The sequence below is a fragment of the Columba livia genome, chromosome 1, assembly GCF_036013475.1.
Source record: "Columba livia isolate bColLiv1 breed racing homer chromosome 1, bColLiv1.pat.W.v2, whole genome shotgun sequence".
Taxonomy (NCBI): Eukaryota; Metazoa; Chordata; class Aves; order Columbiformes; family Columbidae; genus Columba; species Columba livia.
The window spans coordinates 63,830,125-63,846,199 of record NC_088602.1 but is presented as its reverse complement, the minus strand read 5'-3'; the positions used below and the strand labels follow the sequence as shown (position 1 = coordinate 63,846,199).

General features: G+C 36.7%; 1 protein-coding gene across 8 annotated transcripts in view; it reads right to left on the bottom strand.

Annotated features, from left to right (window-relative positions):
- Positions 1-16,075, bottom strand: part of ATP11A (ATPase phospholipid transporting 11A) — a 129,520-nt gene that overhangs the window by 46,909 nt on the left and 66,536 nt on the right. For 7 of the 8 annotated variants that reach the window (XM_065059098.1, XM_065059091.1, XM_065059072.1 and 4 more), the window contains exons 3-7: positions 9,118-9,207; positions 7,963-8,043; positions 4,072-4,179; positions 2,438-2,566; positions 1,860-1,963 (exon numbers count right to left, since the gene is read on the bottom strand). In XM_065059098.1, coding sequence (XP_064915170.1) covers positions 1,860-1,963; positions 2,438-2,566; positions 4,072-4,179; positions 7,963-8,043; positions 9,118-9,207 — 512 coding nt within the window. Of the gene's footprint in view, positions 1-1,859; positions 1,964-2,437; positions 2,567-4,071; positions 4,180-7,962; positions 8,044-9,117; positions 9,208-10,788; positions 10,919-16,075 lie in introns of all 8 variants that reach the window. The other variant, XM_065059129.1, reaches the window with a different exon arrangement.

Genomic DNA, 16,075 nt, shown 5'->3' with positions numbered 1-16,075 from the left:
TTGACGCTGTGTAAGAACTGCTCGGCAGTAACTAAAACACCTGTGTGGTATCACCACTGTTTCAGTCACAAATCAAAAATACTACACCATGTGGGCTGCTATTAAGAAAATTAACCCCATTCCAGACAGACTCAGTATCTGCAATACCGCCGTCCCGGTGAGTAACCTCAAACCAAAACGGATTAGGCTGGAGATCAGCATTCTGGATGGCAGAAGGAACTGTAGGGAGCTGGGGGGGTCTGTTAACCTGGAAAAGAGCCTCTCAGGCTCAGAGGAGTGGCAGCTCGTCTGCTGAGAGAACTTACACCACAGCAGGGCCAGACCTAAAGCCACTGTACAGTTTGTTATGATGCATCACGATATAAACAACTTTGTGCCTTTGGAAAGAAAGATTCGCCACTGGGGTTTGTTGAGAGGCAAAGTGTCAATTAAAAATTAGCAGAAATAGAAGCTGTCTACCAATAAGCATCCTCATTATTCATGTGTCAACAGCTGTCCCAGCAAATTTCACCATCTATAATGGCTTGAGCTTCAACTTACAAATGTCCACTTCATGAGCCATATCTTTAAAAAAATACCAAGTCATTAATGGAATTGGTTTGCTAAAGAATCTGTTCTCTTGCAGATTTCTAGACCAGTTCCTTGGTCACTGAGATCAGGAAAAAGAAATAGCTCCACACCTCAGAAATAAGCAATGTTTTCTATGCATCTTCTGACAGTATTTACCCACAAAAGAGTGCATTTCAGTTTGTCACCATATCATTTTCTGTGTATTATTTCAGCTATTTTTACTGTAGCAGGAAGAAGTGTTTCCAAATACTACATTTTTTTTGTTTTTCACTATTAAAAAAGAAGCCTCAAAAGGAGGCTTTAAAAGGTTTATCATTACTGAAATTTTGTACAGTACTTTTGTAAAATATTAAGTATTGCATGACTTTCAACATGGCTAAAAACTTGTACAGGTTTTTATTCATGTTCTGAGTGCTTAGTTTTTAAATGTCTTGCTAATAATTTGGCTTCATACTATCATGAGCTAATATCTCAAAGCACTAAGGTAAGGTAAGGTAACATTGATCATTAATGATAAAATACATAAATCTGTATTTCAAATAGTCTTGGTAATTTCATTTTTTTTGGCTGACTTCCTGTCAGATCTGATTAAATTGACATTGTTTTTACCTCAATGTGGCTGACGAAAAGCTCATACTGAGAGTAGAAGCACTTGCCACTTTCTTGTTGTTCACCTGTGCTTGCATTATCAGTAACTCCAATCTGCAGTTTTTTTGCAAGAATCTTTTTAAGCCACTTCACCATTTTGTGAGGGTTACTTTGGTTAGAACTCAGTAACATAATCCATAAATCCACCTAGCCAGGCAAAAACTGCAGTATTTTGCAATACGCTGAAAGCAAAGGAACAAGTGAGGGTGCCACTGGCAACCTCTCCTCATCCTCTCTTCCCCAGAGTACTCCTCTCAAACTGTATATGACATGGGAGACACTGACATACAGACTGAGAGAGGGTGTCAGTGTCAAGAAATATACCAAATACTAGTAAAGCTTAACTATTTTTCTTCTTTTTTTTTAAGATTAAAAAAATTAAATAGAAATAAAAGTTCTAAAAGTTTCACTTTGCAACCCAACAGATTGTCTTGTGCACCCTCCTTTGGAGACTGTTGCCCTAGAGCAAACCAGTGAGCTACTTGCAGGAAAGCAGCTTAGAAGGAAGACTAACCTGACTTCAAGCTCACTCTGGGGCCCATTCTAACCAGCCAGCTGCAGCCAGTATCTTTTCATTATGATACTCTTACAATTTATTGTTAGGGTACCTTATATAACACAGGTAAGAATTATTTTCTTACTTATAAAGGTCAGGCTGAGGTTGTTCACATTCAATGGTGGCATGTAGTGCATCGATTTCTTGTTCATTGTGAAATGCCCTTGTGTCTTGAACAGCATAGTAAGTCTGGAAAGATTAGAAAGGTGTAAATAAAATCAAAAAGTAAGGACAGATACACAAGACATTAACCTGCAAATATACTTCAGTTCAGCATGAAATATGATTTACTGTCTTTTACATAAGAACTCATAGTTCAAATGAGATGCTTGTAACTGGGTATCTTACATTATATGCAAGTACCATGCAGTGTGCTCACAAGTCAGGTCACGATAAAAGCATTTAAGTAAAAAAAAAGTTTGTGCATTATCTCTGTAATCTGCATGCCTATACTAGACATGGACAAAATCACAAATAAATATGATTTTAAACTTTTCATAAAATAATGATACTTTTAAGAGATATGAAGTCAACTGGTAGAAATCTAAGTTACAGAAGTTAGTGTATCTGCTCACACATATAAGCATGAAGTCACATTATGATCTGTGTAAAATATTAAATGCAAACTTTGCCTTAAAAAGAAAATGTAGAACATTTTATTACTTTATGACTGGATTCACCATCCAAACTAGCTGTTGTAACAAAACATGTTCCATCTCCTCTACTACTTGATAGAAATATTAAGTCACATGGGAATGTTTCATCTTCTTTTACCATTACAATATCTCCAACCTAAGGAAAAAATAAAACAAAACAAAACAAAATAAAATGTGTTTATCATTTATGTAGCAGCCTAAACTTCTGATTTCAAAACTGAAACTTAGGTTCACTCAAATATCTTGAAAAGTCATCAATTTTTATTTACATCATGATTTTACCACAGGAGTCTGAAAAAGTGAATTATACTTTAAGGAATGGCTGAGACCTACTGTTCATTACCTCTACTCTCAGGATAACCATTTTAAACATACTGCCTTATTAAGTTTTGCAACATTATTTGAGAGATGGAAGATATTATCCTTGTTTTAAGATTAAGTAAAACTAAACATGGATTCAAAAACAGCTGGAGCTGTAAGCTGCTCTCCTTGGCTCTTAAGCATCTAGCTCTGAATATTATAATTAGAAATAGCTGAAAAAGCTAAGAATTCAAAGTCTGCCAATTAAAACAGATACATTTTCAGCAGAATTTGTGACTAGGAGTCCATCCTCTTTTTATCCATGTTTAAAGGTGAGCAAACTAATTTTTATTCATACATATTACACAGGTAATATTTTACAGTGTGTTAAAGACTGTCACAGTCAACCAAATATAAATTCAAAATATTACTATAAATCACTCATTTGAGAAAAACAGCCTTTGATACATTTTTGGAGGTCATCTTTTACAAAGGGATATTAAAAAAATGAACAAATGGCAAAAATATACTACATTATAAGAATACAAAAGTTCCAATAAAAATCTCATCATAATATGTAACTTTTGCAATTTTCTATGTTGCTCAATATCTGTTCAATATACTTTTAAGTCATGATTGATTACTGTAAGATTCAACTTAATTGTTGTTCTCATGATACACTTATAAAGGTAATTTCCAATATCCTTTGCAGTTGGCAGGAGTCAGTCAATTCTAGTCAAGCAAAATAGTTTGATAACAATCAGCATTAATAACATCTAAAAATAAAATTGTAACAGCTTAGGTAGGATTTATTAACATGTACTGAAAAACTAGGGTGATGATGATGATAAATGAGATTTAACTTCTTGTGGGTATGAAAAAGGCTTTTTTTTTTTTAACCAACAGCAAGGAAAAATCACAGATTGTACATATGGCATAGGAGACTGCAAGTTGCTGAGCATACCTGTAACAGCCCGGTATGAAAATTAACAGAAACTTAATCAGGCTTAAATAAATCATTAATGTGTGTAACCACAGAGGATCAAAAATAGAGAAAGGACAAAAGACAAATAATGAGTGCGATTCCAAGTTAAAAAATGAAAAATGAAAGGAACAGCTATAAGAGGAATGAACAAACTAAAGATAAGACAGAAATATATCTACGTTCTAAAAATATTTTATTCAAAGGCATCAACTAAAAATTAGTATATTGTAGGTCTCATATCCATTAAATGTAATAAATGGTATAACATCATCATGCTACATTTCTGTATAATTTGTTTTACAAGATGCGTGAAGTAAAGCTCATCTCCTATAATCTGGTAAGCTATAGTTACTTACTCTTAACTTTCGGCTTTGCTTTCTAACCAGTTTTCCATGTTGAATGAAATGTACAGGGCACTGGTTCATTGCACTGTCAGCTTTATGTCGAAGCCAATCTTCATAACCCTAGAAAATAGTGAAATGGAATGCTGCAGCGATGCACAATTGACTATAAAGACACAGAACAGCTCTAGTTTGCAACAAAAATTTTAAAAATCATCCCTGATCAAGATAAGGAAAAAAAAAAAGAAAATATTATCACTAGAACAAATGAAATTGTAATACACATTAGTAATACAGTCATGTTGGTCATATATAAAAAAGAGCATTCATGGTTACAGTTAGTAAAAACATTATGTATTTTAATTAAGACATTTTGATAAATAGGGATGTTTACAATGTATAGAGCAATTTCTGGTGTTTGAGTGGTCATCTCTTGCTCATGCTCTATTGACTCTTGAGTAAATGCCAAGTATTTATAGAAACAGTTTCTGAGAAGGCAGAAGTATAGAAAATACCTTTTAGAAGACTGGGACTCCACATTGAAAGATGATAAAGTGACAACATGACTGAAGGTAGTCATATTTCCTGATTGTCATACAATTATGTCAAAATTTCAACTGTATATACAATAGATATAGTCCTAAAGAATTTTGTTTCAAGAGACTTTGTAGAGTAACTTATTTTGATTGCTCAGTTATCCTCTGAATTTGTGTTTTACGCAAACAGACAAAGTAAAAGACAGCAGCTTTCCATTCAAAAGGTCCTGCCATGGGATAAAGATTGGAACTAACAAAGACACCAGTGGTAAGAGATGGAAAATATTGCTTGTATTGCATTGTATTTACATCTAACTCTCTTGAACACATACGAAAACTCAATGTAGAACAAAGTATCACTACCGTGGATGCTCTCAGAGACAAAGACTCATGGAGTCTTTAAACCTTTAGTAGTAATATACTTCCAGGGGCTGGTACAGATCCTCAAGCAGGTCCTAAAGTCTATACCAGTTGCTGGGAGAAAGACTCAAAGGGATAGACAGAACTGCAGTATGAGCCACAGCATGTCATAATCCAGGCATTGATAGGCCACTACCAAACCACAGTAGGACTCTAAAGTGTATAATTTAAAATATTAAGAGTGAGAAAGCCACACCTAAAACATGACAATAGCTATTGCATGTATCACAACTTCTGCTCACCAGCAAGAACTGAATTCTACTATAGAATATACTCAATTGTATAGTTAGCACTGCAAAGAAATGGAAACTACTCTTCACAGTTTCTTTGAAAACTCACAAAGGAAAAGTCTGCATTAAGCATAATGACTGTGAAGGTAATCAGTTATCCTATTAAGGGACAATCAAATTTACTCTTTATACTGGGTCCATCTGGGATGGAGTTAACTTTCTTCACAGCAGCCTATTTGCTGCTGTGCTTTGTTCTTGGGGGCTAAAACAGTGTTGGTTACATCACAGTGTTTTGGCTATTGTTGAACAGTGCTTGTACAGCATCAAGGTTTTCTCTCCAAACTCCATACACAACAAAAAAAGGCCAGTAGGCTGGAGGTGGAGGCTGGGAGGGGACACTGCCTGGATAGCAGACCCTAAGTGATCGAGGGGATATTCCACACCATATGACATTGTGCTCAGCCAGAAAAGCTTGGGGAAGGCAGGCAGAAGGGGTTGGTTTGTGGTGATGCCATTTGTCCTCCTAAGCAAGCATTACAAGTGCTGAGGCAATGCTTTCCAAGGAAGTGGCTCGACATCTACCTGCAAATGGGATGTAGTGAATGAATTCCTTATTTTGCTCAGCTTGTGTGTGTAGCTGTTGCTTCCACAGAATCACAGAATGGTTGGGGTTGGAAGGGACCTCTGGAGATCACCTAGTGCAACCCACCTGCTGAAGCAGGTTCACCTAGAGCAGATCACACTGAAATGTGTCCAGGTGGGTCTAAATGTTTCCAGAAAAGGAGACTCCACAGCCTCTCTGGGCAGCCTGTTTCAGTGCTCTGGCACCCTCAAAGTAAAGAAGTTTCTCCTCATATTTAGATGGAACCTCCTGTGCTTCAGTCTGTGCCCATTGCCCCTATCACTGGGCACCACTGAAAGGAGTCTGGTCCCATTCTCTTTACACCCACCTTTGGGTTCACCCTTCACTAATACGACACGAGTCTTTTCACATTCCCTCTGTTTCCTCCCCACCCGATAGGAGAGGGGAGTGAGCGTGTGGCTGCTGGCCACCACACCCTCATTTTTATAGTTTTTAGTTTTTATAGTCATTGTTTTAATCATCATAGTCCATCATAGGTATGTAAGAAACACAGACACCACCCCCTACAAGTTTTACACCAAAATGAGCAGCACTCTAACCTAGAAACTTTCTTGATGTTCAACCTCATTGATTTTTTTTTTCCAAATGACAAAATTTTTTTCTGAAGCATGACAAGTGAGATCTTCTTATGCCCACGAAAATTGCGAACTCCTCTGAGCGGCTCAGCAATAGATGCTGAACATCAAGCTGTTTGCACAAGTTTTGCACATCCCATTCAGTGAAATAAAGGAAAGAAATGGCTGGTGTCTGGACCAGAGATACAGTGGAGACTGTGCCACTGAGTTCTTACACTGATAGCTGTCCTGCAGGAGCAATTAGCACTAAACTGGACTGAAGGCAAAAAGCCAAAATCAGAACCTTTGTAAGACCGTTATTTGCAACTATTACTTTAGCAGCTCAGATTTTTAGAAAAAACTCTGTGGCTACGGTGAGATGGTAGAGTAAATGCAGGAGAGTACTGTAGGGCACTAAATACAAAGTACTGCTTATAAACTTACTTGCTAGTCCAAATTTAGTAAAATTTTTGATGAATTAACTTTGCACTACCAAGGTTTATGTCAGATCAGGTATCCTGTGTCCTCCTGCAGCAGGCCTGGAACTCACAAATTCAACAAATTCAGCTCTGGCTAAATCAACAGAAGGGCAATGTTGAGCTCATTCCTGATTCATTCCTGATCCAGACCAAATTTGTAATATCAGAAGCTCTGAAAACATGTAGAAATGATTGCAATAGACCCATATGAACTAAAACATCCTACACTCATCTGAGATTCCACTAAGTTCAATAAGATCCCATCTACATTTCATTGATCATCTCAACTGTAGCACTGCAGCATTAGAGTAGCACATGAAAATTACATTTATATTTTCCTATTGGTAGTACTAATTTGAAACTGAAATGGTAAACCTGTACAATTCCACAGCTGTACTATGCAATTCTATTTCAACAGAAGAAATTCCATCAGTTACTTTTACACTCAAAGATGCGGCAAGAACTGATTTCAAAAAAATACTTAAATTTCATGGATTTTCACACTAAAAATGAGAGAATACTATAATGTCTGTTCAATACTTATCTGTAGAAAGCACCTCAGCTATCATGATGAACTATAGAGTACAATAAACTTGAATCAAAGTATTTTTTTAATATGTTCATACTGTAAAGGGTAAGGAAATCTCAAAGGTAAGAGCAGATTTACCTTATAAGCTTTAGTCATCCTTATTAAATTAATTTTCAGTCATCATCAAAATACATAATAGGATGTGGACAGTTATTTAGAAACAAAAAAGAGTCAAAGTTTGCTGAGTAAACATAACAATGTGATTCCTTGGAAAATAAGGACATCAAAATTACAAAATAATTTAGAAGATTGTGTTGAATTTGTGAGAAATAATGTAGCAACCAATTCTACTTAAAGTACAGAAACAAAAATAAAATTACTCTGTCAAAGTTCACTGCAATAATTCTTTAGGTACTACCCTAAGACAGCCTAAAACAAAAAGGCAGGGTAAATTGAAATGCAAAACAAATAATAACATTCTTTTTAGTTATAGTTTTGCTCACTAAACTACTCACCTGTTTGATAGCTGTTACAGTGATGACAAATAAAAGTGGAAGTCCACTTGTAACAGGACTAGTAGGCGTATCAATAATTAACTGCAACAAAAGGTACAAAGATTTTCTGGTTATATTTTTGTGAGTGTAAGTGGTAATTTTTTCAAGATGTTTCAGCAATATGTTAAAAAGCACAAAGGAATTTTTTAATTAAAAAGAACGGTACTTTACCACAAACTTTGAAAAATAACTACATGCTATAATAAGATCCAGTGCTGTATTTAGATCACATGAATATTCAGATGTTAATGCCTAGTAAAAATATTTGCTTGCAAGAGTTTAAGTACTGGAAAGCTGCAGCTTTAGAAGCAAAATTACTGAGCAGTGTTAGCAATCAGCACAGTGCTGTTTTCACATGTTATCCAATTCTGCTGTTGTTACACATGCAAGGAGTAAATCCTGAAATACCGAGCTGTGAATTTTGCAATTATATACAAAGAGGTCAGTTCCACGGAGGGAGGTCAGATAATAACAAAACTGCTCTGGGAATCTGCATAGCTTTTCTTTCTGCACAATCTGGTATACTAAGTAATACAGTTTTTCACTTAGTAAGATTTTTATTGTTTAACACATTTAAGTGATAGCGAAAGGTTCAGAATGAAGACACCTACAAAGGAGCAAATTAGTTATCTGAAGTAATAACTACAAAAACTAATATTTATGTACCACCCTAAGCAAGCATTGTATAAGCACCTATATTTTGGTTTCTCTATGGGCTTTGACGACAGCACAGTTGGAAAATTTCTGCAAGGCATCATTCTGTTCTAAGAAATATAATATTTAGCAAAACTAATAAAAGTTTATTGTCCACATAATTTGTAACAGTAGTTTTACTAATCTGAATATTTGTTTATTACAAAATAAAAAAATGACACTTGCTGTTCTCATTTTTATCAAGAGATGTCTTGCCATCAAACAAGTGATGGTCACATTTACATTTACACCTTGGAACTGAAACAAAATTCCTTTTATCATGTCATGAATATAAAAGGCTATCCAAGCTCAACCATTTACTTGCCCAGTCTTCAAAACCAGTGGATTTTTTAAAGCTATTTCCACTCCTTGTTTTTTTTCAGGAAGAGTCCAGAAATTTATTAAACAATGGAGGTAGCTTACCTGAACAAGGAAAATTATGAGAAAATAGAAGTTAGCTATTCTTCTGAATTGCTCGAACAAATTTTTCGGTACAAAGTTCCAAAATGTGTACTGAAAACAAATGGATAGATTATCAGTGTTTGTGAGAGAAGTATTATTCACACTCTATGTTCTAAAATCAAACAAATTCATAATTCAAAATTCAACGTTAAACAAAAAGTGGTAGTATTTCTGTTGTTTCATAACTTACTGAAATGGAATCTTAAATTGGCAATTGTATTCTTCAAATCATGTCAATTGCCTCAGGATTTTCTGATCTGTAATAGTCTTAGTACTAGGACTGAAGTAATTTTTGACTAGCAACAATACTTATTCAGAGATTTAATCATAGAACAGGTCAGTTAAATCAAAGTATTTTTAAGACATCCTAGTCAATTCTAACACCTCTTTTAATTCACTTCCATTTTGTACACACGAATTAAGGAGGCTGGCAGCACTCTGAGAGTTAACTACTCAATCACAGCAAGCTGACCAAATAAAAGCTGTCACCCTCGCTTCTCTTCCTTGGGTTGGGCACAAGCATACTCCTCAAAGTAAACTACAGTACTGAATAAGAGTATGTGGCTGCATATTACTCTACAGATCTTATAAATTATTTAAAATTTAATAAAATGGCATAAAACCAGTATAGAAAAGTGCAAACAAAAAATGTAAAAACTTCAAAGGAAAAAAATCATATAAAAGTGAGAGAGAAAGCTCCTCGTTGTGTCATCCATGCCCTTGCTCTGCCTTTCAGCAGCTTCAAATCTACTCTTTTTATACAGCTCATTCTGTAGGTCTAAAACAATTTGCAAGGATTGTTTATTGGAACACATGTAAAAATGACAGCTAAAACTGTGTGAAAAGGTGTGAAAAATGGCTTGAGAAAAGTAACATTTTATCATCTTATCCAAATTATCATTTGACACATAATAAAATGACAACCCCAAAGTAACTTTGATTTCAAAGGAGACAGGCTAAGAACCTTCTCCTAATTATTTCCTCTGCTACAAATGTGCCTTGTCTCCTCTTGGCAAATCACACTGATACTTGCTGATATGCAAATTATGCCATGAGTTACACGTCTTCCAAATTTGGCCCTGAAAGCAAAGACAGCCAGAGCTCTAGAAGGAAAATACCTCTGTTCCCCCTGCAGAAGGATCCCCTTGGTTCATAGAACCATAGAATGTCCTGAGTTGGAAGGGACCCACAAGGATCATCGAGTCCAACTCCTGTCCCCGCACAGGACAACCCCACAGTTCACACCATGTGTCTGAGGGTGCTGTCCAGTCTCTTCTTGAACACTGTCAGGCTTGGGGCTGTGACACCTCCCTGGGGAGCCTGTTCCAATGCTCCACCACCCTTTGGGTAAAGAACCTTTTCCTAATGTCCAACCTAAACCTCCTCTGGCACGTCGTCCTGCCATTACCTTGGGTTCTGTCACTGGTTGCCAGAGGGAAGAGTCATGGTTATAGATGAAAACTCTACTATGCAGAGTCATCTTTTTACTTGTTTGGGGTTAAAGCCTGGGTGCGTGTAGGACACAGGAATGAAATGTTCTTTCTCTATCACATGCCAAAAATCAGTATCTATTCTAAATATGCCCTAGGTTAACACTTATCTTGCTTAATAGTTACTTCAATATTACATTACCTGTGAGCAAGCCAGAGCTCAGGCAGGCACACATGTAACAGCTGGAAAGTCAAGGGCTCTCCTCTTGCAATCAGAGTACTTTCCATCAACCTGCAACGCCACCTGTATTGCCCGCTGCTCAGCTACTTACCTTGGAATTTCAAAACAGAACCAGTTAGACTTGATTCTTTTTCCTTACACAACAGTCCCAATCATTCATATCTACTGTTGTGATTTGTGACAATATAGATTCTATTCTATGATAATTTTTTAAAAAATTTTCATCGTTAACTTTGATTATCAGGCAAATTATCTCTGTTTTCTAATCTAAGGCATTTATTTATTTATGAACGCCTGCCTGCTCAGAAGGAAAAATGAATAGAGGTTTCAGTGAAAATTTTTGTTTAATTTTTCTGTTTATGTCTTTAGAACTTCATTACAGTGGGTTTCAGACACAAGTTCTGCCTATTCTTCTTTGAAGTAGAAGTAACAATTTTTGAAGGGGTTTAGGCAAGAAAGACAGACCACTAAGATGTCTAGACAGACCTCCACCTGCCCCAGTCATCAGTAACTCAGAGCAATATCTACAAATGTGTGATTAATGTTAAACCACCATAAGCACCCCCAGGAGAAACAACAGAGTGGCTGTCACTCAGAACAAGATTTATCTCATGACAGCATTCAAGGCAGTTTCTCTACTCTACTTAGGCAGGAACAAAATAAAAATCCTTGAAGGCATTGAAAATGAAGATATTAAATGCAACCATTACTGTGCCCAGGCAGACAGTTAATACCATCTCTCTTCTTCGGATAAGCTCTAGTCATGCTCTTTGTAAACTCTGAAAAGCCGCTAATGTATATTTAACTACTTTTTTTCACTATAACTCATTTGAAGGAAATAAGGCTATCCAAACGGTTACACACTTGAAGATTTTAAGCTGAGGAAGGCTTAACTCATCTTAATCAATTGCTGCAGAAGACTCAGAGGCCAGCGCTCGTAGATACCTTCTGCATACAGGAGGTAACACATCAGCCAGCAAGTTGTAGAGTTACATATGCATCCAAGAGATGAACACGTTGTGGCAACAGATGCATCTGATGCACCGAGCAGGGAACTGTAAAATCAGTCTGTCTAAAGTCAAAACAGTATAATTCACGAAGATTTGCTTCCCATTTATAATCACAACACCAACTGCAGGGCTGGTGTATTTCTGTAATCATGTGCTTGGACTACTTATGAGCGCCTCCCCAGCATTCCCACTCACACCCCTGCTCCACCTCACCAATTCCTGCATCCTCTTTCCTAGAGCCAGTCCCATGAATTAAAAAAATATAAACCAGGGTCTCCTTAACAATGGTTTATTCTTTGTAAATGCTGTATTTTGACCTTTTCATTTGATATGTGCACTTCAGAATTCCGGCTCACATTCCAGGCTTCTCTTTCCAGTCTAAGAGGCAAAATACTTTCTCAAGTAAAAGGAAAGTTTAAGTAAATACTTGATATCAAAAGCTGGAGCTGTAAGGAAAAAAGCATTCCTTATTGCATTACTGATTTCTGTCAACTCCTCAGTTTCTTACAGCTTATTTCTTTTAAGTAGTTACCTTGCTCTGATTTCACTCCTTTCCCACTGTTTCTTGTAAATGCTTAAAACTATTCTGACAAAAATATCAACAACATTGCTTCAGCCCTGGTTTATAGACACCTTGCTATGCTGTTTCTCATGCCTCTGCAAAGTAGAATCCATCTTGATGATAACAAATTCAGGGAGGAACAAATAAAAGCTGAACAATAATCTTGCAGTCACTTCTTTTAAGTTGTCTTTCTTTTAACAGATTAAGACACATACACAAAACTTGAACATGTCCACAGTGACTTCAGTATTTTTAATATACAGATTTTTATAGTACCTATCAATTACCAAGAGACAATACATTCCTCAAGCTGCCAGCTTAACAACTGGACTGTATGTGTGTGTACATAACACTTTACATATAGTAATACCTGGTATATTATTATGCTATTAAAACAAAGTATTATATTTATTACATACATATAGTTATCCTCCAACACAATAGCTGAAAAAGGTCTGATCAAAAGTTTGATAATTTCTTTAAAATTAGATTTATAAAAATGTTACTTTTTTTTGAAATACAATTTGTCTAACTTCATTAGAGAACTGGCAGAGAAAACTATAGTAAAGGGTGTGAAAAAAAAAAAAAATAATTAGCTGAAATCCTAAGAACCGAGTTGAGAGTCTGGCTTGTCTATCTCAAGTGACTTGTTTCTAACCATGTAGGAAGTTTGTAGTAGAACGGATCTATGTTCTTTGATGTATTTAAACCAGTGTCAACTGTTTAACTTCTTCGAGCAAAAAACTTCCGACTTCCGTGCTTATATATGACTCATTAAAATTGAAATAGAAATATCCATAAAATTTTGAAAAGCACTTTGCAACATTTAGGAGAATTTGGAATGAAAGTAGAAATGCACAGTTAACTATATTTTAATCAAAGTATTAATATGTGTCCCACCTGCATAGTGTTTATCACTCCATCAAGAGAGAGACCCCTTTTTCTCTACACCACATGACGCAGGGTGGTTCACATCACAGGGATCACTACAAGCTCTGTTGCCTGTAGGGCTTTTGCATGTGACTAAAAGCCACCTGTGCACTCAGAGTGCAAAAATGAAACTGATTTGGGGAAGTTAGCTCAAATGGTATCTACACACTTGAACAAACAAGCACACATTTTGTCATAGGGTTCCTTAAAAATAGCTGCTGGCAAGACAAGATTTCTACTACAAACAGAAGTCTATCTTTAGTAGTCCTTTTTCAGCAACTTTCAGTCTCATTCAATAGTGGCTATATCTCCAGGAATTCCTCTGACAAAGTGATCCACCAGCATCTGAAAGATTATCTAATTACCCTTAAAACAAACTAACAAACAAAACCACACACATACAAAAAACAAACCAAACAAATAACAAAAAACCCAGACAAAAACCACACCACCCAAAACTAACAAAACCAACCAACACCACTTACAGCAGAGATGACTGACTAAAGACAGAATTCGCAGAAAGCATTAGGAAAAGAGAAGAAAGAGTGTGATAGAGTGTGTGCAAAGGTGAGCAAGCTTCACTTTCTCATTAGTAAAGTGAGAAGAATTACACCTGTCAACCCTAGTGTTGAGTTTAGACCTGCTTGCTTTCCTTTCGTATAGTTCTCACCCACTGAATGCAGACATGAAAAACTTGACTTAGAGGCTCTGTTGGGGGCAGTGCCAGCAGAGAATAAAAGATCACTAATAATCCTGGGCCGAGTCAGGGGCAGGGTAGATGGCTTCTCCTGGGAACACAAAGGAGCTTGCAGGGAGCCTTTGCCCTTGAAATCCCACCCAGCGCAGCAGCATCAAGAGCCAACAGCAATTCCCTGCTCTCTCCAGACACTGGCAGCCATCCACAGAAGGAAATTGTATTATCATGCCTGTAAGGAGAATTGCACGCTCATTCATTCCCTCCCCATCACAGGTATTGCTGTCCCTGAGCTGGCACCAGACAGAGTCCAACCGATTCAGAAGCATCTGAGATTGGCTACCGATCGAGTCCATTTACTGTTCATTGCTTATAGCTCTTGCCCCTTTGGCCTGGCTAGGAAAAAATTACTATTTAACATTTGGACAATCAGATCTGATCTTCTGCTTCAGCCAGTATGGCTGTAAGTCAGGCGATCACCTGGCACAAGCTGAGAGCTCCATGTTACAGCTGCTTTTAGAGCAGATCACTGTGTCCACACTAGAAGGCACAAACAGCATTCCCTGCATTTGTACCTGTCCCATATGTATTTGTGTCTACCCATCCTCTCTGCCCCCACATGGCATGCTACACATAAATATTTATCAGTTTCACAAACACATGACCATGCTGGTTCCCACTGTGGGCTTTGGATGCTTTTTTGACTTTCAAATGTCATTGCTTAGGGCTGTGTTTGAACTCTTCATCTTGAAACAGCTGTGTCACAGCCCTAGAGAGGAAAGACAAATCCTTCCACTTATGAAGCATCACACTGGAGTGGTGTGGGACAGCCTAGGCATCCTCCAGGTCCCAACTGGCTCATCTTGGTGGAGGTATTTTAATATTTCCTTAGGCTTCAGTATTAACATTTCTTCTAAATGCAGAAACAAAATGAGAAATCAGAGCCCCCCCAGTGTTTGTGGTTTTATAATGACACTAGAGTGAGTGCTGCAGGCAAGAGGTCTAGTGCAAGGGCATGAATTTCTGCTGGAAGAAAAGAACATTTCAACAACATCCACTGAAACGTGTCAGAATTACTTAACTTTATTTGACTATTAGTCACTGCAATTGAGATGACTCACAATTAATCAGATTAGCACTGAAGGTAGCTAAGGTTTCCATTGCAATTTATAAGATTTTCAACATGCAGCATTATAGTTTCAGGCCATTCTCATACAAATCAATGTTTGGATCAGTATTTGATTAGAAATCCCAAGGAAACAGGCAGACAACAGAAGACAGTTATAATACGTGAAACAAAATTGGGAGCATTTCTGGTCCATGAATATAGCTGTACACTATTTCAAAGCAGGAGTTAATAATAGTACTGTTTTCCCATCTAAGTTCACCTTATTACTTCTTTATAGGAATAACAGGAAATGGAGCTGTGCTTTTCATAATTTCGTATCATAAAATAATTTGAATGAAATCTCTTTACAAAAAATTCTTCAAGTAACAGTTCTGCATTCACTGTAGATTCAATCCTACATTTCATTTAAGAGTCATATCCCACTAGTTTTCAGTATTACCTGGGAGCTTACGTGCTACTGCTTCCAGTTATCTTAGTGGTTTTTGTAGCTTTAAAAATTTCTCTTTATGAAACTATGACAGTAAAAGTTTGCAGCTAGACAGAATCATCAAGGCAAAATACTATGTATTGATTACCCACAGACCGAAAAGAATAAAAGACTTTGGAAGTCTCTCTTAACTCCACTTTCTCTACAGGTGGTACGGAAAAAATGATCAGTCCTCCTGCAGAATGTTCCTGGGGTTTTTAAGTTTGTCGTCTGTCTCTGACACACCAGGAAGTCTCCAATCTAGCACTCAGCAGGCCATTCTTATCCTGGCATATCTGAAATTTTTATTTCTTTCTTGTGATTCATTCTTTAGGTTGTCTGTCAAAAGTAGTAAGCAGCTGTAATTAAACATGTTCTTACAGAACTCCATATTGTTCCCTCAAAAAAAGATGTTATTTTCTATACAACTTTCCCCTCTGTTCAAGACAAATGTACA